A 24,912-nucleotide genomic window follows, 5' to 3' on the forward strand; every position below is an offset into this window, starting at 1 on the left:
TACTTTAGTTTGAGCTTTTTATTTGGCCAGTCGTAACAGATGGTTCTTTTTTTCTTTTCACAGAGAAAAGAAGTCTCACTCTATTATTGTATATAGAGGATCCCATTTAGGTTTTGCATATGCTTCAGACAGGTTTGTGATTTGGGTAACTCCCATCATAGCCCACTGACAGGGCACCCATGTGTAGCACAACAATACAAAACACATGAAAACTAAACAGACATTACTAGCACAGAGCAGTTAGATATTTATTCCTTATACAGGATTTGATTGAGAAGATTTTGATTGATGATGACAATCATGAGAACTGTTTTCTTAAGAAGATATTCTGAGAAGTAAATATCTAAGAAGTGAATAATTCTTCAAGTCATTACAGATTCCACCTCTAGTGATAGATTGTCAGTGACAAAAACACACCATTGTTCACAGACACACACCCTCTCCCACAAGGGAAACAAACACCTAAAAGAAGAGCCCTTGAGAAAGTGTGAGCCAGCTTTGTTCATCGTCTTGAAGGTCTCAATGCCACGGAGGTCCATCACTAGTGATCATTACAGGAATCAATGAGTCCACAACAGCGAAACTAATGTGCATGAGGCTCCGAAATGAAAATGGAACACAATGCACTTTTGCGTTGTTGTAATACATTATCACTTTGCTGACAGTAAGGTGAAGCACCAAATGAAATCTCACAAGCTCAAGGAGGTTGTGACATAGTAGCAAACATTCCAGCCTGCCGAAAAAGAAACAAAACTTGAGGTACATTACATTCAATCATTTCGTGATCTCCAGGCCAAGCTGCAGTGGTGGTGTTAGTGAGATGCTTAAGGCATGAATGTTATGGTGATGCTAAGTTCATCCTCCAGGCCTGTCCATCAGTGAAAGACCTATCTGCCGATATTCATGTTTCAGTCCATCGGAAGAGCTTGGAGGACCAAAAACTCAACAATACACTCAGATTGTCCTCCTGAGTCTTCTACAACAAAAGGACAGGTTTCTGCAATGTCCTCAAGTTTTGGATGAAGAGGGCTTGTGTTTTCATGCATAACAATGAATTTAGGGTACAGGACACATCACCATACAGTTATCTACAACATCTGAACTGAACACTGGAAGGAGGAGGAAGCAGGAAGGCTGACAAAACTGATGAATGGCTGGGTCTCTATCATGAATACCAGTGTTAAAGGGTTAGTTCACCCAAAAATGAAAATTATCCCATAATTCTAGTTTATAAAGTTATAAATATGGATATTACTCTTACAAAAATGCATTGTTTCGCTTCAGAAGGCCTTTATTAATCCCCTGGAGCCGTATGGATTACTTTTATGATGGATGGATGTGCTTTTATGGGCTTCAAAATATTGGTTACTTTTCACTCCCATTTTAAAGCTTGGAAGAGCCAGAATATTTTTCAATAGAACTCTGATCGTGTTTGACTGAAAAAAGAACGTCATATACGCCTAGGATGGCTTGAGGGTGAGTAAACTTATGGGATAGTTTTCATTTTTGGGTGAACTAAGAACACCACAGTCCAAAACAGGTCTCTAAGCGCATGGTTAGCCACAGTATGTAACTGAATTGCAAGTCTGCACACAGTAAACTAAGGCTGAATGGACATGTATAAAGGAAATGAAATGATATGGCCTTGTTAATCCGTATAAACATGAAAATTCATCTTCAAGAAGAGGAAAGTGAAGAAATAAAAACCTGCTGACAAGCCTGTTTTTTTTTTTTTAAAAAAGGAATCATAAATTTGCTTAGTACAACATTCTTGTGGGCTTTTCAAGTTTTGAGGAGATTAAAAAAGGCAATGGTTTGCATTAGCTCATGCAATTAAAATGTACAATCTTACGAGATATGTCATGAACTTGCCAGCAGTGATTAATTACTCTTGGAATGATGAGGAACAGGGGCTTTGATTGGGATATTGCATCCAGTTTGCCATCTCAGATCTAGATGCAATTTTTTATTTTTCATTTTAAACAGAATATGCTCTTTGAAACCTCTATGTGCAATTTTCTTTTAAAATCAATTTCAAGTTCCATCTACATAGTTTGTTTTACAGTACATATGCTAAATCATATTCAGAAGCTGTAAAAATGTTTCCACAACACAAATTAAAATCAGAACATTTACACAAAATCTATGTACGTATATATACACGACTACACCCTATCCAACTGAAATGCATCATTAGGTTGTCTTTTAAAATGGGTGTATGGTGACTATGTACAGAGGCAGGCACTATTGTTCTGTTTCTAGATGCGTTTAGGCATATTTCAGTGATCTGAAGTTAAATTGTCTGTCTAGTAAGTGTTCTTTGTTATCATGCAGCAATACTTGTAAGTGGAACTTGTTCCAGTTGGGCTGACTAGCTATAAATTTGTCAGAATTTATATCTGTGCTTCTTTTAGGTGATGAAATGAACAGTAATAAAAGCTACATCGCACAGAGAGAGAGGACATAAATGACAGGGATAAATCCAGATATCACACATGCTTCTGCAATAACAATAACTCCACTAGATGGATAAGATGGTAATTAATATTAGTTTATATGAAGTGAAATATGAATGCATTAATGCATAAACCTATTACCTATCTGCCCATTTATAAAGAGTTATTTTTAAAATCTAAAAGTAAAACTGCAAAGATGCAGTTAACATAAAAAAAAATTAAAAAAAAATGGATAAAGATTTTTTGATCAATAGCGACAGAATTAAGTTGATGTGGGTGAGCTTTAGCCAAAACAGACATGTCTAAAAGTGAATATTCCATGAATGTTTGTATATGTGAGATGGGACAGAGGGGAAAAAAGCAAGAATGAATGATTATGAGTGTAAACTTGCAGCTGTATGAACGTGCAGCCACAGTTTCTCTTCAGTCAAGACCACGGCACGGCACACTGGCGAGGGAGAGGGATGTGACGAGCGAGAAGAGGGGAGGTGGAAGTCACTTGATTCACTCTTCTAACGGCCCCGTGAGAGTGTCGATGCAGGAGCTGTCAGTGTCTGAGGCCAGTGTCTGCTCCGTCGACATGGACGAGATGTCGTTAATAGAGGACGACTGGGAGGCAGTGGCGCTGCTGTTCACTGTACCATCTAATACACACACAGAGCAATGCATCAAAATTAGGGCCCAAAATAACACGCTATCTTAAGAAATTATATATGTCTAACATTGTTATATTTATTGAACGCAGATATTTACTATTACATCTTTCATTGTGTTCTGATGGATTTCGAAATTGTTTTTCAGTAAATGACACTGAATGTGGTAATTTTGTTGCTTTCAATGGAGGATAAAAAAAAAATTGTGTTCTGAAGATGAACGAAGGTCTTACAGGTGTGGAACGACATGAGGGTGAGTAATTAATGACAGAAATTTCATTTTTGGGTGAACTAAACCTTTAAAAGGTGATTCAGTAGTTACTTAGCTAGCGTTAGCATTGCCATCTATTGACGTGGATTAGCATGATCGTCAGCATTTTTAAGGTTTACACTGATACTAGCGAGTTTTAGACAGCGGCAATTAATTCTTTTAGCTGTCCAACACAAAAGGAGAAACTAGGACATCACTACTTTGTCATCAAATCTTTCCATCTTGCAGGACTTGATGCTTACTTCCCCCCCCCCCCCCCCCCCAAGGAGCACATGTGCTCCTAAGTTGAAAAATTTAGTGCATAATAATAATAATAATAATAATAATAATATTAATAATAAGAATAATAAAAAAATAAAAAAAATAAAAAAACTTCAGGGGCGTAGTGAAATGAATGAATTTATTAGAATAAAGAAGTACATTGTTTTTTTGTTTTTAATATTTCTGCTTTAAACAGTTTTTAATAATTAAGTAAAATAGTTTATTTAACTGTAATAAACTGATTATTGTGCAAATACCAGTTAAATCTATATATTAAATAATATGCGTTAAATAACGTTTTTAGTCTTTCCTTGATGTGATGGGGCAGCCCAGACAGAAGCTACAAGAGTTAAATGCTGAATTAAATGCCAGATACAGTTTATTGTATAACCAAATTGCCAATAATAACCAGGGGGAAAAACCCTTTATGCATAATGCAGGACTTTTAATCATGAACAAGCCCGAGATACACCAGGACCCTTATTTTGAAATGTCTATATTTTACTATTGCTGGCTGCTCATTCCAAAAGTTGATGGATATATACACTCTTACAACCATCTGCAAAATATTACAATATGAAGACCATAAAGTACACGTTGTTATAATTTAATCAACAATAAATCATAAGCAATCAATTGGCATAAATACATGGTATTCAGTGACTGTGAACTGCCCTAAAACCGCAAGCCTGTAGAAAGTGCAACAGTGCTGCGTTTGTATACTGAAACGTGCAGCGATGATATTTTTTTTAATAAAATCATAGCGTTTGGAAGTTTAATAATAACATAACATTAGAATGTATCGCAATTTCAGTTTGTCCATCCCCTAATTTAAGAACTCTTAAAATGATCATTAAGACATTTGTTATACCATTTAGGATATTTAAGATTTTTTATGACCTTTTATTCACACGTCATCCCAGATACATTTTACAATTCACATCTATTTTTAAGTGAAAGGCTCATACTATCAAACCCTGCCTTATGTCTGCCGTAATGATGTTTACGCTCATTTTTTGTTGCTGTCAGTCTTTCTGGCTTCTGGCTTCAGATCTTTTCTGCTTGTTCGCACATACAGGTACTGATTCTCCCATTGTGTCTGCTGGTAAAGTATGGTAAGTCTGTTCCATAGTCTCATTTTCACTAAAACTTCTTTCACTCAGTCATCACCAAACTACACCACACCACACCTCTAGCGTATCTATATGTGGCAGCCAATGAGCATGAGGATTCTCTCAGGCTTTTAGTAAAAAAAACCGTGGTCACGTCATTTCAACATGCAGTAATACAGTGAGGGGGTGGCCCGCATAGTTAAAACGCTTTTTATAGAAAATTATTATAAGCACAGTCCTCTCATAAGAGTGTACACCATTCAAGTTGACTTCACAAAAACAATTTGTGTAAAACTACTACTGAATGTACCTTAAAATCACTAATTTTATTCAAAATAAATGGGACTTATAGGTGGGAATTCTAACAAAATGGAGATATCTCTTTTGCCTAGTATGGCAAAATTTCAACAAATTTATCTGGAATCATTATTTTTATCTATTTACAGTCCAAAGTCAAAATACAACCCAATTTCTATCAGTTTCAGCATTAATCATTGTCAACTAGACAGAGACAGCTGGAAAAATACACAAATTTCACAGATTTGTACAAGTGACTCACCTAAACAGTCCTCTTTCAGGACTCCATTCTTGTTTCTCTCCTCCCAGTCCATTACTTCTTTATAAATCAACTCTGTAGGAAGGAAAAACAAGCAAAGTTTCATTCATTTCCATCTTTTTACAAATCACTAATAAAGCCAACTCATCCCTTCAGCAGACATTAACTTTTAAGGTCAAGACTCAAAAATTACCCCATTACTGTAGAATAAATGAGAAAGCAAAAGATTTTGGATAATTCTGCAGCGATCATTTCTGCTATAGGCATTCATTTTCTACATGAAGCTTACAGCTCAACAGGAGGTAGTGACAGCAGAGGGCATTTGTACCTTTCCACTGCTCGATGCTGTGTTCCCGCTCCTCCAACTGCTTGTCTGATATCTGCGGAGGAGGCTGAACACATAAAACAATCATTACAAATCCTAGTCTCAAGGGAGAACCTCCATGGCATTGTACAAATGTCCCCTGTAAAACAGTTTTAACTTGACTGGACAGGACAAAGTGACATGAAAGGATAGGGGTGCACTGACCGCATCTGCCTCGGCTGGGTCGTACCACACGTGGATGTAAGGGTGACTGAGGGCCTCCTGCACAGAGATGCGGCTTTCTGGGTCGATTACCAGCATCTTGGACAGCAGGTCTCGTGCTTGACTAGCTACATTAGGAATGATTTACAGAGTCAGATGTCAAAGTAATTGTTTAGTACACCATTAAGACTGTACTCAGAGAGACAGCAAAGAAAAACAGACTTAGGATGTCTTACTTTTGATCTTGTCGTGCTCGGTCTCTGACGGGAAGGCCCAATCGGGAAAAAGCTCATTAAAACTGACTCCAGGAAACTGAGGTTTGTTCATCACGTAGTTCCTTACAGTCTCCATCAAACGGTTCATAAACTCCAGCGACGGAGTTCCTAGTATCTCAATCACCTTATTCCACTGGTCAATATCTGAGATTAACTCAATTAAGGAGGTCAAGGTAAAAGATTCACATGGAATCGAAACTTGGAACAACTTGAGACCTATTCGGACGCTAATTGTTTCTCTTAGGGATGTAAGGTATTTTCAACATTTACAAGGGGCTAGTCTGTGATTTTATTGCTGTCCGAATCCAAAATGTCAATGTTTTTCTCTCACCACCTGTGTAAAAATCCGTGGCTGAATTACCTACTGTTTTTTGGCAAACACCAAGGTCGTGTGTAATAACAGTAAATTATGCATAATTAGAAGTAACTAACCCTAAACCAAACCCTAACCCTAACCGTAACTCTATAGTAAGTACATGTAGTTAATTAACATTACTCAGTACTTATTTAAATAATTACAATGTAACTATGTCACCTTAAGATAAAGTGTAACCAAATAATCACATAATAAATAGGATATTATTTTCCTATTATTAAATTTAATATGAATTTATTCATATTATTACAAGCATATGTCATTTTTTACAGCAGATATTCATGCGACTGACCACGTGAGCAGCGCCTCACTAAACTAAACTTGCTCCTCCACCGTGAATACATCGGCATCAAAATGTATGAGTTTTATTACTGACGTGCCATGCAAATTTATTTTTACAGATGTCCACGTGAGAAACAATTACCGTCTGAATAGGGCTTTATTTTTTAATGACTAGAATAGACACTGGGATGAAAAAAATAAAGTGAATATTTAAATGACACATTAAGTATGGTGAACTTTGCTAAACCAAAACCAGATAGGAAACATCAAACGTGTAACAACTACGAGTGAACAATACTTTGCAGAACTATCCAGAGATGAGCAGTATGATGTCCAATTCATCACACCAGGGTTTCACACACCCCTAGAGTTCCATGAAAGAACTGCAGGCAGTTTGTGAAAAAAAGAAAAGAATACACACACACACACACATTTATACACACATATGTCCTCCTCAAGAGGATACGATCAGTGCCCTGGAATATGACGCTCCCTTTGACCATCTCACCCATGATGCAGCCGACTGACCAGATATCCACTGGCAAAACACAATCAAATATTAATAACAATTTTATTTCTATCTCTCCAATGGCTTTCAAGAATATTACTGACAAAAAATAGCATTACCATTCTCCTTGTATTTCATGCCCAGGATGACCTCCGGCGCTCTATAATATCTGGTCACTACGTAGGGTGTCATCATGAAGTTAGTGCAGGCGGTTCTGGCCAGCCCAAAGTCTAAAATCTTTAAAGTGCAGTCGGACTTCACTACTATGTTACTGGGCTTCAGATCCTGCGGGCAGAGATGATACAGTCTCATACTGATAGACAATCTCACACGTTGGCATACTGTAAGGTCAAATGGCTCCGAAAACGCAGCTGGTGATGTGTCATGTTGGATTTGGCCTTCACTTATTGAAAGAAAAGGTTTGGTACCATTCTTTGAACATGTGCTTGAAGCCTTTATTAGGATACAAATTATACAAACGATCAGAATTTGTAAAACTTCCATCTGAAAGAAGGTCCCCGAAGTTCTTAAAAACTGTTTACAAACACTCTTTTATACCAGTGGCAGTGAGAATATTGAATGGAATTAAGTAAGGGTCTTTTGTGAGAAATATTACATTTACTGGGTGGTTGTTTTGAATTTGTTGTATGATTAAGAAAACTGTTTGTGTCTTAATTGTATGTGTAGAACTTTTGTGTTTTTGAGAAGCCAAAGGAAAGTTTCCACATTTGGTGGATAACAAAGATCGATCAATCGATCAATCAATCCAATCAAATCCAATCAAATCAATGAGTCAGAGGTTATGCTTCCGTCACAAGTCAACTTGAGTACGGATGTTTTGTCTGAAGCTGTTTATTATGGTTTAGAAATTTTAAATATGGTTGTTTTTCTTACAAAAACCCATCACTTCGCTTCAGAAGGCCTTTATTAACCCTCTGGAGCCGTATGGATTACTTTTATGATGGATGGATGAACTTTTTTGGGCTTCAAATTCATGAGCGCCATTCACTACCATTATAAAGCTTGGAAGAGCCAGGATATTTTATAATATAACTCCAACTGTGTTTGTCTGAAAGAAGATCGTCATATACACCTAGGATGGCTTGAGGGTGAGTAAATTATGGGATAATTTTCCATTTTTGTGTAAACTATCCCTTTAATTGCCACACGAGTTGAAGTTACCAATAATAACCTTGCAACAGAGAACATCTCACCCTGTGAATGATGCCAGCTGAGTGTAGATGTCTGATGCCACACAGGATCTGGTAGAGCAGGTAAGACATCCTCTCATGATCCAGGTCCATGTGGATTACCTGACAAAGGCTAGCGTCCATCAGCTCCATCACCAAGTACCTGAGAGAAACCAGATTCTTCAGGGTTTCCTGTGCCTTATGTCCAGCTCAAATGATCTCTTACATTTCCTAACATGCATAGTACTGACAATCATAAAACAACCCCAGATCCCAAGCTTAATACACTTGAGTCAGCAATGCTTTTATAAAACACAGCAATAGAAGTGCTGTTGTCAGGAGTTGTAATTAATCTTGATTTAATAACATATAATTTTCTATCCTAAAGCTGTAATTATCACATGCAGGAGTAGGACAGCGCAATTCATCAGTTCCTCTTGAGAGCACATTGTAGTCTCGGCAAAACTATGAATGTTAATAACCGCACTGAGGGCCAAAGCACCAATACACCCTGTGGCCAGACAAACTCAGCTTAAACTAATTTACAAGATCAGCATAAACGCATGAATTCATAAACTGAAAACTTACAAATCCTGGAACTCTTCTAATGACTTCTGTGGTGTGAAGACGTTAAGCAAACGGATGATCTGGATGAGAAAAAGTGAATCATGAGAAAATAAATCTGGACTAATCTACACATAATCAGCTTGACAACAAAGGCCAGCGTCTCACTACCTGATTTTTAATCATAAGCAACACAGTCCCTGGAGAACTAGCCACTATGAAATAAATAATTTAATCAAATAAGCTTGCTGGTTGCTGATTAATCAATGTGAGCTAGTACTAGATGTACTAAATTCAATATACTTATCAATCCAAAGTTGAAAGAAATATTTGATTTATTGTATTTGTGTATTTTCCATTATTATTAACAGTAATTACTGCTAAATTAAATGTAAATTCATACTATACAGTCTAAATGTTTTAAAATACAGATGACTGAACATTTATTTAGAACAGTGTTTCCCAACTAGTGTGCCGTAGAAAATTACCAAATGCCAAAAAATAAATAAAATAAATGCTATACAGTTAAGAATATATCGTAGCTGTCAGGTGGAAACCTCGTATACATTTCGTCATTTTAAAAATCAATGCTAGTGGTCATCCTTTACGCCCTTAAGTGGGTTTTACAAATATTTAACCAATGAAAAGGATTTAAAAAAGCTCGTAACTCCATTGGATCCTCAAACTGTCAGTCAAACACCCCGCCTCTATCGTGAATGAAGTGCCGCACACAGTATGAAGATCTCTGCTTGTTGCAATGCAAAGGTAAATAAAGAAGTGATGTTTGAATAAGTACAGCGTTTTCTTTACTCAAGAAACACGGTCTACAACGGCTGATGTTTTTTGTATTTGAGGAGTGGAGAAGAGTCTTGGTATTTGCAGTCAAATTGTAGCCAATATACTGTTTTAAATATTCCACTTCATCTATTATATCATGAGATTTTCGTCCAAACGTATTCAACAAGAAAATCTCAGCGCCCATATAGCTGCAATAAACTTTATAACCTGTAAGTTAATAAAAACGTAGCCTACTGCACACTGACTGTCTCAGAAGCGGCTGTTCTAGTGACAGACAAAATATCTCTGTCATTCGCTGGTCAGAAACCTTGCAACTCCATCCGAGCTTGATTTTCATAAAATGTTAATATTATAAAGACACATGCACATGTTTGACATATATAAAGCCACAATACCAACTTTAATGATCAACAACATCATATAGCTACCTATATATAACCTTATTGTGTTCATACCTGACTTAAGCTCAAGTTTCACATTAAATGTGAGTACTACTTTAAACATAATATCCAGTTTTAATATGCCAATGCATGTTTGTGCAATTTTGTTGTTTTAGTGCATAGTGGTGTGCCTTGGGATGTTTTACTTATTAAAACTGTGCCATGGCAAAAAAAAAAGGTTGGGAAACACTGATTTAGAGGATACCAACTGCCAAGCTTATTTATTTAAATCATAATTTAAAAGCAGGATACAAGTTACATGGTATTTAAAGCCCTCCACAAAGTCATTAACGTAAAAAAAAAAAATGTGTCTCAGGCAACATTCAAACTGTTTTTTGTTTGTTTGTTTTTTATGAAACCCATTCAAATCCCTTATTATTCAGGAATGAAGCAAGTGACTGTCTTTATGAATGGGCCACTGAATCGTTCCTTCAACTGTTTTGTTCAAAAACGGCATTTATTCAGGAATATTTCTCCGAGATGTGCAGCTCCAAAAATGTAGTATTTAATAATAATAATTATTATATTAATAATATTTTTTTTACTTCATGGAGCAATATTAAAATTACAATACCAATATTCATGGCTGTCATAATTTCTCAAATCACAAATGATGTATTTTGGCAATTTTGGAAGGTGGCACTTTGACTGTAACTGAATATTGGCATGTCTTCAGGCCAGGACTATTATCAAACATGTGAAATTTGGGGCAGATCGACATTGTATGCCTGAGTTGCAACATCGCATACATTAGCACTTAGCAAAGTGTTGCATGATTTAACGGGTTTCTAGCATGTTTGGTACTTCATGGCATATTTAAATGTGTTTCAGGGAGTGAATTACAACAACTTCCTGTTTCATGGCAAAACATCAGACTTTGTCAGTCCGCTATGGACACGCCCTTCAATGAAAACTCAAAATCTTTGCAATGTAACATCGCTAAGGCCTTAAGATTAGACTGACCAAATATGATGTTGATCTGGTTAAATCTCTATGAGGAGTTTATCACAGTGTAAAACATGTAACTTCCTGTTGCCCGCAGGTGGCGCTATGACTGTAACTGAATATAGTCATGTAGGTGTCTTCAGGCCAGGACACTGATAAAACATGAAGTTTGGGGCAGATCAGACATTGTATGCCCAAGTTACAACAACTTCCTGTTTCATGGCGAACTTTAACAGGCCGCCACGGACACGCCTAGATCTTCACAATTTAACGCAAGGCCTTTAGATTAGACTGACCAAATATGATGTTTATCGGTTTAAAGCTCTAGGAGGAGTTTGTTAAAGTAGAAAGTCTGGTAATGACAAAAACTACAAAAATTTTGCAGAGAAAATTCAAAATATCTTAGTTTTCAGATTTTCAGTCTACTGAATTTCAGACTTGTACGTGAAACGTAGTGCGAAGGACGCTTGATTGAAATTTTGTAGGTGGCGCTATTGAGCCATTTTGCCACGCCTAATTCTGAAACCCATATCAGATGTAAATTTTCACCACTTCTGAAGCATGTGCCAAGTTTTCGAGCATGTTTAGGCCCTCAAAAATACGATTTATTTCGGAGAAGAAGAAGAATTGGCCGAGCAATTACAATACGTTCCTCACACCATCTGTGCTTGGGCCCTAACAAAACAACAACTATTGATTATGAAAATTGACATCCCTAAAAAACCTGACATTTTTACAGGGTAATGTTAGTCCAAGAATTACATCTGAATTCAGCATATACCAACAGTTTATGTGGTACTCCTGTTCTTATTTCTTAACTTCACATTGTTTTCTCGGCCAAAATAGGCTGTTCAGTGACAGGCAATTGGAGAGAAATGTCAGAGGTAGTTGTTTAGACCATCACTCCTCTGACATTCTTAACCGGTGAGTGTGCCAAAAGTCTGACATTCCAGCAAAAACAGTCCGTAGGTGTGACAGCCCTGACCAAAATGGAGTTGCTTGTGTCAGTTAGTACGACGCAGCCTCAAATTGTACTTCTGAGTGGAAGAGTGCACTGTTTAGAGTACGTACATTCTTGTGATTAACACACTTGAGCAGAACCAGCTCCCTGTAGGCCCTCTTCGCATGGGTCTGGTTCTGAAAGGGCCGGCTCAGTTTCTTCACAGCAACAGGGATGCCAAGTACGGTGTCCAGAGCAGAGCTTAATGGGGGAGGAAAAACAGGCACACTAAATAATTACAATCATCATTGTAGTTTGTTTGTTTGGGTTTTTTTTAACACCATGCCAGCTTCTATGGCTATTTTCATGGCAAAAATATTATGTTAAAACTATATCAGGTTTTTACCATTTATTTTTGCTAAAAACAAACTATATTTGGTTTAAATTTCTTCAAAAGAGTTTCTCACAGGGTTTAAACCAGCACAACCTAATAAAATATGCTTCAATGATAAAGAGTTTTGACAGAAAGAACACGTTTCATCATTGTAGTAACCATTATCATTGGTTCATATCAATATTTGTCCATGGATAATATCGTATTGTACCCTTTTAAATGCCCTTTTGTATGTCATTACTGTATCGTACGGTTTAGTGTCCATCTACTGCACTTGGATAAACAAGACATGCAGCTGGCTGTAACATCTCTCTTATCACTGCAGCTATAAACCAGGAATCCAAATCTCTAATGAGACATTCAGGTCAATGACAAAACCACATCTGCTGTGTTCATGACAAATGGAGACAGGCGATGCCTAATGGGATGTGTGATGATGACATCATTAGTATGGAGGCAGATAAAACTCTGCTAATTCCGGCCGCCCACTCACCAGACGATACCCTGGGCACCGGATCCGATGGCGCGGAGCTGCTGGTACCTCCTGAGCACCGTGAAGGTGGAGTCACCCACCTGCACGCTGTAAAACTGTCCCTCCCCCTCGGTCATGACTCCTCCCACTGAGTGCCGTGAGACAAATCAAACCTGAGAGAGAAGGATTGCAGTAAATGAGAGAGACGAAGAGATGATGTGAGATGTGGCAGGGATGATTGCATACTGAGCTCACTCCCCCGTGTTTACTGCACCGTGTGGGGGATGACATTGCCGATGACTCATCCAAGGAGAATCAGATATAATGCAAAGCCATACTGAATGACACGGGATACCTATAGGATGCCATTAGAGAGTCAAGCCAGTGATACAGCACAGAGATAAAAACCTTGGTCCACTGAAAGGCCATTCTTAATGCATTTAAACAAACATAAAATATACAAACAAGTGATACCTATCCTTCATACACTTTACTGAACTTACTAAGCAAAGCTACATCCTTATCTTGTCTAATTAGCTACAGTTACAGTTAGGGATTTGAACAAAACACTAGGGATGTAACAATACACAATGACAGTTCAGTACATACATGGATTTACCACGGTTCGGTATGTTTTGGGTAAAGCGGGGGGGGTGGGATTGCTTTTTTCTTTTTCATTAAACACTTACTAAACTTTAAATAAAAAAAAAATAAAAAAATGTCTTGAAAGTACATATGGTGATATTGAAAATGAGGAAAATTAAGTTTTAGATTTTAGATCCGTAAAATCCGTATTTTAGTCAGAATTATTGCTCTCCCATATGATAGCTCTCAATCTATTTGACACGCATACGCACACTGACACTCCTTCAGTGAAGTCTGTGAAGTTTAACGGAGACTCACTTGCTGTCTGGACAGGCAAAATGGAAATACTAACATTTCTAACATTTACAGATAAGTATACAACCCTAAGATGTAAGTTATTACATATACAGTAGGGATGTCAAATTTCCATGATCGATCGTCATTTAAATTAATGATCAATTAATCATTAGGCTTAAAGGAATATTCCACTTTTTTTGAAAATAGGCTCATTTTCCAACTCTCTTAGAGTTAAACAGTTGAGTTTTACCGTTTTCGAATCCATTCAGCCAATCTCCGGGTCTGGCGGTACCACTTTTAGCATAGCTTAGCATAGTTCATTGAATCTGATTAGCCCGTTAGCATCTCGCTCAAAAATGACCAAAGAGTTTCGATATTTTTCCTATTTAAAACTTGACTCTTCTGTAGTTACATCGTGTACTAAGACCGACGGAAAATGAAAAGTGCGATTTTCTAGAACGATGTGGCTAGGAACTATACTGTCATTCCGGCGTAATAATAAAGGAGCTTTGCTGCCGAACCATGGGTGCAGCAGGCGCAAGGCTATTACACAGTGTCTCTCACAAATGTCTCCATGGTTGCAAGGCACGCTCCCTGTGCAAGCAGGGGGTCACAGGCGCTGCGTAATATCATTGCGCCTGCTGCACCCATGGTACGGCATTTTCGGTCGGTCTTAGTACACGATTTAACTACAGAAGAGTCAAGTTTTAAATAGGAAAAATATCGAAACTCTTTGGTCATTTTTGAGCGAGATGCTAACGGTCTAATCAGATTCAATTAACTATGCTAAGCTATGCTAAAAGTGGTACCGCCAGACCCGGAGATCGACTGAATGGATTCGAAAATGGTAAAACTCAACTGTTTAACTCTAGGGGAGTTGGAAAATAAGCCTATTTTCAAAAAAAGTGGAGTGTTCCTTTAATACTGCAATATGAGTCTACTGCAGTAGCATATAGCCAACAGCATGACAGGGTGTGCAAATGCAGCTCAAAACGCCATGTTACTCACCAAATGACTGAGAAGAGATTTTAGTCTAAATAAAGGGCTAGTGGAAATGTAAAATGAGTCGATGTGATTGCTCATTAAATTAAATTACTTATTTAATAATCAAATATAACGACTAATACAACGTGTCACCAACACCACTTCAGATGCATTCTTATCAGAACTCCTGTTGTGGACGCGCTCTTCCTGGACCAACGCGCTGACGGCAACTAAACCCAGTGAATTCACAACAATTTATTACAATAGTGTTCTCATTATAATGTTATGTAATATGACAGTCCCAATCATAGTTATTAGTCGCGCATTGCTGATTGAGCTGCACGCGCTGAAGCACTAAACGAACACCGATAAACTGAAGCCCTTTGCTAGCAGGTTATTTAACCCTACGAAACACATCCTATATGAGATTAATCAGATATATACAAAATAAACAAAAAATAAACAAAATTTTACAAATTATATCTACACAAAATAACACAAAAGCACAAGTGAATACGGTTGAGCAAAAAATTCGCAAAAGTTCCGCACACATAGAAGTTCAAGAAGTGGTTAAAACAATGCATTCTGGTGACACATCATGTCGCCTGTGTCTGGGGCGAAAAGTTGAGCTTGAACACACCGCAAAGAGTACAGCCAATTAGTACCGCCTCCGTATTCATCATTCAAAAAGGGAAGTCCAAGCAAACAAAGAAAAACTAAAGCAGTGCTTGCTTACCATCTTGCCCTCTTCATCATTTGCATGCTTACTTCACTTTAGTTTTTCTTCTCCTGCACTGGCTCACTAAGCTGAACAGTCAATCAGAGTGATCTCTCTCACAGATGTTCTTTGCCAAAAAGCAGTTGACAGGAACACGCTGGGAAAAACTAGGCAGACAGACTCGATGACGGCCTTTTACGAAAAGGTGTGGTATTACCTTTGTAAGTGATCAGGTGCACAAATGTTAAAATTCTGTCTGATAACCAATAAACTATTGTGTTAAAAAGAAATTTCTAACAGGACAAATGGATTTGTAAAGTTCCCTTTGAGACATCCAGCGAATTGCGTCAATGGACATGCCCATGGTAGAAGTGGCGTAACAATGTTTTGAGAAACTATGAATCTACTCCTACTCTTTATATTCTGTCAAATGCACTTTTTTATTCTTCTTTTTGCGTCATTACCTTACAAACTCACTGTGGGAGTCTGAATCTTAAGCTTTCCTTTCATGTCCTCCCTCTCTTCTGAGAACAAGAGCAAAAACTACATCACAGCAAACACTGAACCTTTTGTCTTTTTAGAGGAGATGCCTTCAAATATCAGAAATATCATGCTACCTGGTAAACAGGTTCTCCTCTGGGATTCAGTCTTTCTGAGGGATCCTCTTTCTGCTTTTTGCTGTCATTTTTTATGTAACAAAGAAAATCTCAAAAAGTGATTTTTTTGCAACCTTCATTGTAACGTTCAACATCCCTCAGTGACTCATCAGTAAACAAAACCAAGCTGAAGTGCTATAGTTAGACAACCTTCACGTCAATAATAGACAAAGCTGGCACTGATATACTAAAAAAAAGCTTCAATAGTGAGCTGGGACTTATAAATGTTAAGCTGATTCCTTAAAGCCATTAGATCCAATTTCACCATGGCTAAACATTATCTGTTTAAAGCAAGCCCAATAATCCAATATTGTAATGGAGCAGAGATGAAGCATCAGTGTTTGACCAGACTACTGGACTACAGACTACAAATCCAGACTACAGGAACTGATACAGGAATCAGACAATGAAACACGTTTATAATCTGAACCTACATGTTCCTCATTATCAGATACAACTCCATATATAACTATACCTATTCATTCGTGAAACTCCATATATAACTAACTATTCATTCGTGAAAATTAAAAATCCACCGATACTGATAACTGGTTTAAATGTATTAATATACATATTTATAATATTTTTATCAATATTTATAATGTCTAATATTTATTATGGATGAAAATATCTTCTAAATGACAAGTACTGTAACTGACAAGTAATGAAGCACTTCTGTTAGTCTTGAGGTGCAATCAGCAGAGAAATTAGATCAGGACTTCTCAAATTTCTCTGCTTATATCACTGTAAAAAAGTTAAAAAAAAATCTTAATTTAAACAAGGAAAAATCTGTAAAATAACATTGTTTTTCACTAAAACTTTTAATGAAAATTTCTGTAAAATTATTGTTTTTGCATTTTATTTGAATTAAGATAGTTTACGGTTTTTGTTTGGCAGCCGTAGCTGCCAGTCATTTACCTTTTTTTTTTTTTTAACAGTGTACCAGTGAACAGTAGACTTGCACTGTAATGAACAAAACAACAAGAAATGCAAAGCAACCAGCTTTTTAAGAACTATAAATGACAGCATACAAAATAGAATCTACTTTTCTTCAACTTAAAGTTAAAAAAAAAAAAAAAAAAAGCACACACACAAGTAAAAAGTCAGTAATAAAAGTCAGTGTCTTTGTTCTTTGATTGACATGACAGACAGCAGCAGGAGTACTGGACTGCTGTCACTTTAAGAGTTTATGCACAGATCCAATATACTTTTACACAACATGTGTTCATTCCTAAACTGACTGTTTAACTGAATAGCGGCCAAGACAGGCATTTTGACATCATTTTGTATGTATTTGACCGTTTAAGTGAAGTAAGCCACTCATTTTGGTACTTGCGACTCACAATCTGTCTGAGACCGAGAGGTGGCTTGTGCGCCCTCACTAATATAGATCAGTGGTGTGAGCGCGAAACCTGCAGGATTGGCTAAAATTATGTGCAATACAAGCACTATTTAACCTAAATGAATGAGAAGAGTGAGTGAGAGAAGGCGGGTGTGTGTCACTTTGTCGTCGGAGAGAAGAGCGCGAGAACAGTCGAGCAGTTCATCTCTAAATATAAATAGTGATTATCTATGTAATTAGCAATAGCACTATTTTGCTTGGTCATGTCACTGGACGCAATGCTTTTCTTGCTTGGTTTTGGTGGCACAAATCAAAAAGACTTGACTAGACAGACTGACAGAATCATAGCACAAATCAGTTATTTGAAAAATCTTGTGCAATGAGCAAGCATTAGGAGCAAAACAAGCAGGTGAATAAGAAAATAGTAGTATATTTTGTTACAAACTGGATGTTCCTGATATTCTCAAGTCGACAATTCATGTTTCTGCATGCAGATCCCGGTTTTGAGAAATGCAGCTATGACAATAACAGTGATTAAATTTACAATCAGCCTTTTGAAAGAAGGAATTTAAGGTCCCCCACCCCAAACATGAACTCTTAGACATAAACATCTCTGCTAGTGTTAGGCGATACTCCTCAAAGTCAAATCATCTTATCGTCAGCGTGTGCGATCGCCGATACACAATATTATCGTCGGGGGTGGGGGGACCTTTTTTACTTAGGCATATTTACTAATTTATTCAATTATTTACTTTTATTATCACGGGAAATGACGCAGGCAAAATTTGAATCATTGTACATTTTGCGAACAAAGAGTTGGTAATAAAGAAAAATGTCACGTCGCAATATTAGAAATATTTCGGTTTTAAACCATGAAGGTGAGCTAGCGGATATCACACAAGCAATGTGCAAACATTGTGCAAAAGTTATGCCAGTGAAGAAGTTTCAAACCACAGTGAACTATTCACTTCAGAAAGTGAAAGTAGAAACTGACAGAGCTTTTGGCATCTGACGCTGAAATAACAGCACAAATTCTCTCAGAGACAACAAGAGATGAATATACTTCAACATATGCTGATAACATTAAACTGCCTTCATTTATTTTAATATTTCTCTTGTGGCCCATATGTAGTGAAAAAATGAGAAATATTAATATTAAATCCAATGGCTCAGTGAAGCCTCCATTGACAGCAAGATAATTAACACTTTCAAATACGTACTAAAGTACCAGAAAGGTACTAAAGACATATTTAAAACAGTTCATGTGAGTACAGTGGTTTAACCTTAATGTTATGAAGCGACGAGAATACTTTTTGTGCACCAAAAAAACAAAGTAACGACTTTATTCAACAATTTCAAAATTTCAACGATTTCAAAACACTGCTTCATGAAGCTTCGAAGCTTTACGAATCTTTTGTTTCAAATCAGTGGTTCGGAGCATGCATCAAACTGCCAAAGTCATGCCCCTCAGTGGTGAACCATTGAATTTTGAAACACTTATGACATAAACGAAGCCTTGTTTACTGAAATCACGTGACTTTGGCAGTTTGATACACACTCCGAACCAGTGATTCGAAACAAAGCATTCGTAAAGCTTCGAAGCTTCATAACATTAAGGTTGAACCACTGTAGTCACATGAACTGTTTTAAATATGTCTTTAGTAGCTTTCTGGGCATCTGATTGTGTTAATTATCTTGCTGGCAATGGAGGCCTCACTGAGCCATCAGATTTTATGAAAAATATCTTAATTTGTGTTCCGAAGATGTAAGGTCTTACGGGTGTGGAACGACATGAGGGTGAGCAATTAATGACAGAAATTTCATTTTTGGGTGAACTAACCCTTTAAACAAATTCTTTTTGAAAGTCGGTGTCTGAAATAAAGCTGCTCTTAATTTTCATTGAAGCCTGATTATTGTAGTGTTCGGACATATTATAGACTGTTATATTATAATTTTAATTATAGAATTCATTGCATTATAGATCTAAGTGTTTTTAAAACATTTTCAATGAGAAGTAGGCTGATCTATCTAATGTTTTATTGTCCTCGCAGCGCATCAGTTACGGTGATGGAAATTATGGCAGGGCAAATGAATTGGAATATTAATTTAATAACAATAGTAGCCTAATAATAATAATAATAATTTAATATATTAATTGGAAATCATCTTTGATATCGTCAAAAGCTGATGTTTCTAATGATATCTACGGCTATTGTCGATACACAATATCATCGTCTATCAGCACAACCCTAATCTCTGCTCCAGCTAATGTATTCGGCTGATCTTGTGGTGTATGACATGAAAAAGCTTGAGCAACATGGTGCTAGAACACTCTCCGTCCGCACAGACTCCACAGCCGTACGGCTCTCAGTGGTACATGAGTCAGCTTGTGCCCAGCCTGAATTACAGTCATGCTGCTAGGCCATGCTGTGCTAAATCACAGGCAAAACGGCCTGGCCTGTTTTAGCATGCTGCAGCCGACAGGACCACTAGCCTGAATTTTATCTCTGCCCGAAAGCTGTTTCAGGGCCATGTTTCCACATATGGGACAAAATAGCATTTTGTCAATGCATCCCTGACCATTACAACTGAACTATATCCTGATAAACATGGCAAATGGGAGGACGGCTGTGGAGAGATATGATCCAGACAAAATGGGTTGGATGTTGATAAGATGAGAGTGACTATGTATCAGTATTTTAGATCCATAAGCAATACATGTAACTAATTCTCTAACTAGGTTGCTGTTAAAATGCATTCATTAGGGCAGTGCTGCCAGGCTCTCTGTGATTTTATTGTATGGTTACAAAATAACAAATGCATATGTCAGTCAAATTAGATACAATAAGAGGCATATTCTTTATAACAGTAGTGACTGGTGGGCCGTGACCTGAAAATGGGTCACAGCAGGTCTATCATCACACAGCCACAGACTGCAAAGAAAAACAACCCTACAATAGCAATAATAAAATGTTCTATATTTGCACATTATTAGGATGAAAAAATAAATAGGCATATCAACATTTAAAGCAAATGTTTCCTATATTCTATATCAAACTCAACAGTATTTCAGCACAAATGCATCTGTCAGTTGATTGAAGCTAGTCAAATTAAGTGGATACCAACATGGACAGATTGTACGACTTGGACAATTATCTTAAAGGGATAGTTCAACCAAAAATGAAAAGTATCCCATGATTTACTCACCATCAAGCAATCCTAGGTGTATATGACTATCTTCTTTCAGATGAACACAATAGGAGATATTTATATATAAAAAAAAAAAAAATACAGCAAATCGACTTGCACATTCTTCCGCATTCTGAGTACGGTTTTCCGCCGGAAGCTAGTTATTTGAATTTATACACTTTTAAATATGGATATTTTTCATACAAAAACACATCGCTTTGCTTCGGAAGGCCTTTATGAAACCACTGGAGTTGTATGGATTACTTTTTTATGGATGGATGCATTATTTTTTACTTCAAATCACAGCCACCCATTCACAACCATTATAAACCTTGGAGGACTAAAGATATTTTTAAATATATATCTGATTGTGTTCGTTTGAAAGAAGATAGTCATATACACCTAGGATGGCTTGAGCGTGAGTAAATCATGGGATAATTTTCATTTTTCGGTGAACTATCCCTTTAAAAAACAATGAACAAATCTACAGGTACAAAAAAGGTACAAGAAAATTCAACAAAGGAAATACAGGTTAACTGGCAGAAAATACATGTGCTGAGCACAATTTTTTGTGTAATTAAATGTTGAAACCTTTTACAAATTTGTGAATTTTTCTTTTTAGCTTATTTTAAAATTGTGATGAAAAAGAAGTTGTGGCATATCTTTTCTTTTTTATTGTGAAAACCGAGTGTAATGGATTATCGCAAAAATAAAAATAAAATGTAGTGTAGGGACCTGGTTCTATTCATCAGTGACTGGATTTTGAATTATGGAGGGATGGGGTTTAAAGGGTTAGTTCACCCAAAAATGAAATTTCTGTCATTAATTACTCACCCTCATGTCATTCCAAACCCCTAAGACCTTCGTTCATCTTCAAAACACAAATTAAGATATTTTTGATGAAATATTTGATATTTTTATCTCTCATAGAAAGCAACGAAATTACCACATTCAAGGTCCAGAAAAGTAGTAAAAACATTGTTAAAATAGTCAACGTGACTACAGTGGTTCAACCTTAATGTTATGAAGTGATGAAAATACTTTTTGTGCACAAAAACAAAACAAAAATAACGACTTTATTCAACAATTTCCTCTCTACCCTGTCAGTCTCCTACGCAGTTTACGTTGAAGACACATTGCAGAGCTTCCGTGTTCTATGTCAGAACGCCGACTCCGTATTGCCCGGCTCCTGCGTCAGCATCACATGCATGCGTCAACTGCGTAGAAATCTGACAGGGTATAGAAGACATTGTTGAATAAAGTCATTATTTTTGCTTTGTTTTTGAACACAAAGTAGTATTCTCGTCGCTTCATAACATTAAGGTTGAACCACTGTAGTCACATGGAAGACAAAAATCCTCTCGGATTTCATCAAAAATATCTTAATTTGCGTTCCGAAGATGAACGAAGTCTTACGGGTTTGGAATGACATGAGGGTGAGTAATTAATGACAGAAATTTCATTTTTGGGTGAAATAACCCTTAGTGGACTAAATGAATGGAGAAGTTTGGCATCAACACCAGAAGGAAGACTTACGTTTTCACCAGAAGATCTAGGTATGACATTCTGATTAAAAATTACGAGGTTAAATAAAAAATTTAAAAAAAAAACATACACATGGACAAATAATTCACAATAAGATCAATAACATGCATCTACAAAATAGATATAATAATTCAACAGTTTATTCTTTACCCTGTCATTCTCCTACGCTGTTTATGCTGTATAGATAGTGCAGCGCTTCCAGGTTCTACGTCAGAATGCCGCTCAGTATTGGTCGACGCTGTTCACGTGAGCACCACGACGTATGCGTGTGAGCCGGCCAATAATGAGTCAGCGATCTGATGTAAAACCTGGAAGCGCAGCACAGTCTATACAACACAAACAGCATAGGAGAATGACAGGGTAGAGAATAAACTGTTGAATAAAGTCGTTATGTTTGTTTTGTTTTCGCACGCAAAAAGTATTCTCGTCGCTTCATAACATTAAGATTGAACCACTGTAGTCACGTTGACTATTTTAAGAAGGTCTTTACTACTTTTCTGGACCTTGAATGTGGTAATTTTGTTGCTTTCTATGGGAGATAAAAAAACAACAACTCAGATTTCATCAAAAATATCTTCATTTGTGTTCTGAAGATGAATAAAGGTCTTATAGGTTTGGAACGACATGAGGGTGAGTAATTAATGACAGAAATTTCATTTTTGGGTGAACTAACCCTAAATTAACGTGTTTCTCTTGACTGACAGTATGTCAACACATTCCATCTGTTCATGAATCACAACACTTCTACTGACCTCATTCAGATACCTGCCCTCTTCTTAGATGATATATACTGAGTTGTTTGACAATTTATGAATACTAAATTTTCAGTTTCAATGTAGCACAGAGTGCAGTGGACTACCACGTTATCAAGTCAGGTCAGGCTGCTGCCAGGTTGCACTCGCTCCATCACAGCAAGCTAGTTAGTCCTCCAATAGCAAATAGCTACATCTAAGCAAAACATACACCAGTTAATCACTGACACGCATAAAACAAATGTATTTACAGTAACAGACGCTCGTCCTAGGCTCTTTTGCGTGGCTGCGAGTCACACTTGTTTCGGCCTGATCCAGCGCGAGGCCAGAGCTCTGCTGCAGATGTGTCGCGCGCTAACTCCATGTCAAACTCCCGGCAAACTGCCACTTCGCGACAACACGATCGCACAAACACGCGCGTTCAAGTCGTTCGTTTGTGAAACATGAATGCACGTGTTCATGGTCGCTAAATGAAATAATCGACTGTCTGAGGTGGATGAGTTCTCGCTAGCTCGCTGCGTGCTTACCTCCTCTTCTTCTTCTCCTCGCTTTCTCCAGTTCACTCCCATGCATACATACACACGCAGGCACGCCAGCAAACAGATCCTCTGGACCGCGGAAGTGTCGGCGTTTATCGCTTCCACATTAAACACCGTCAGCCGGGATGATGGTTAAGTCAGATTTTCCTCTCTTTTAAGAGGCTTGACAGTGAAGTCCAGAGTGTGGCATGACTGCAGGGGCGGAGGTTGGTGGGACAGTTATTTTTCGACGCCTCTCTCTCTCTCTCTCTCTCTCTCTCGCTGGCTCGCTGGCTCGCTCGCTCGCTCTCGCGCGCTGGGCAGGGATGACGTAATGGCGCACTCGTCAGGTCAAGTTGTAACTTTTGATGCAGCCTGAAAGTTGCAGCAGGAAGACATTTATTAAAGGGTTAGTTCACACAAAAATGAAAATTCTGTCATTAATTACTCATCCTCATGTCGTTTCACAGACCTTCGTTCATCTTCGGAACACAAATTAAAATATTTTTAAGTCCGATGGCTGAGTGAGGCCTCCATTGACAGCAAGATAATTAACACTTTCAAATGACCAGAAAGGTACTTAAGACTTATTTAAAACAGTTCATGTGACTACAGTGGTTCAACCTTAATGTTATGAAGTGACAAGAATACTGTTTGTGCGCCAGAAAACCCCCAAAATAACGACTTTGTTCAACAATATCTAGTGATGGGCGATTTCAAAACACTGCTTCATGAAGCTTCAAAGCTTTACAAATCTTTTGTTTTAAATCAGTGGTTCGGAGCTTCAGTAAACGAGGCTTCGTTACATCATAAGTGTTTCGAAACGTTTCGAAATTTCAATGGTGCACGTGACTTCACGTAGCAGTTTGATACACGCTTCAAACCACTGACTCGAAACAAAAGATTCATAAAGCTTCGAAGCTTAATGAAGCAGTGTTTTGAAATCACCCATCACTAGACACTGGTGAATAAAGTCGCTATTTTTTTTGCCACACAAAAAGTAATCTCGTCACTTCATTACATTAAGGTTGAACCACTGTAGTCACATGAACTGTTTTAAATGTCTTTATTACCTTTCTAGGCATTTGAATGTGTTAATTATCTTGCTGGCAATGGAGGCCTCACTGAGCCATCAGATTTTATCAAAAATATCTTAATTTGTGTTCTGAAGATGAATTAAGGTCTTACAGGTTTGGAACGACATGAGGGTGAGTAATTAATGACAGAAATTTCATTTTTGGGTGTAACCATAACTTTTAAAGACAGTATTTTAAAACACTGTGATTATGACTCTACTAAAGACAATG

The 24,912-nt window shown here is 37.3% G+C and overlaps 1 protein-coding gene across 1 annotated transcript; it reads right to left on the reverse strand.

The window, feature by feature from the left end:
• Window positions 1–3: 3 nt before the first annotated feature.
• On the reverse strand, window positions 4–23,891 carry mapk9 (mitogen-activated protein kinase 9). Its single transcript, XM_051876678.1, has 12 exons — window positions 23,615–23,891; window positions 13,041–13,192; window positions 12,285–12,414; window positions 9,055–9,113; window positions 8,491–8,629; window positions 7,396–7,561; window positions 7,235–7,306; window positions 6,072–6,254; window positions 5,839–5,963; window positions 5,638–5,701; window positions 5,313–5,384; window positions 4–3,100 (listed from the first exon to the last, which is right to left on the reverse strand). Exons 2-12 carry the CDS (start codon window positions 13,154–13,156, stop codon window positions 2,961–2,963), a joined length of 1,266 nt encoding a protein of 421 aa, XP_051732638.1. The 5' UTR covers window positions 13,157–13,192; window positions 23,615–23,891; the 3' UTR covers window positions 4–2,960.
• Window positions 23,892–24,912: the final 1,021 nt, after the last annotated feature.

The sequence above is a fragment of the Ctenopharyngodon idella genome, chromosome 21, assembly GCF_019924925.1.
Source record: "Ctenopharyngodon idella isolate HZGC_01 chromosome 21, HZGC01, whole genome shotgun sequence".
NCBI classification, from domain to species: domain Eukaryota; kingdom Metazoa; phylum Chordata; class Actinopteri; order Cypriniformes; family Xenocyprididae; genus Ctenopharyngodon; species Ctenopharyngodon idella.

Coding starts and splice junctions, on each gene's coding strand:
- mapk9 (XM_051876678.1), bottom strand. CDS start 13,156: ATGACCGAGGGGGAGGGACAGTTTTACAGCGTGCAGGTGGGTGACTCC. Junction 12,415..13,040: donor GGTGCCCAGGGTATCGTCTG/GTGAGTGGGCGG, acceptor TCCCCCATTAAG/CTCTGCTCTGGACACCGTAC. Junction 5,964..6,071: donor CGAGCACGACAAGATCAAAA/GTAAGACATCCT, acceptor TTCCTAATGTAG/CTAGTCAAGCACGAGACCTG.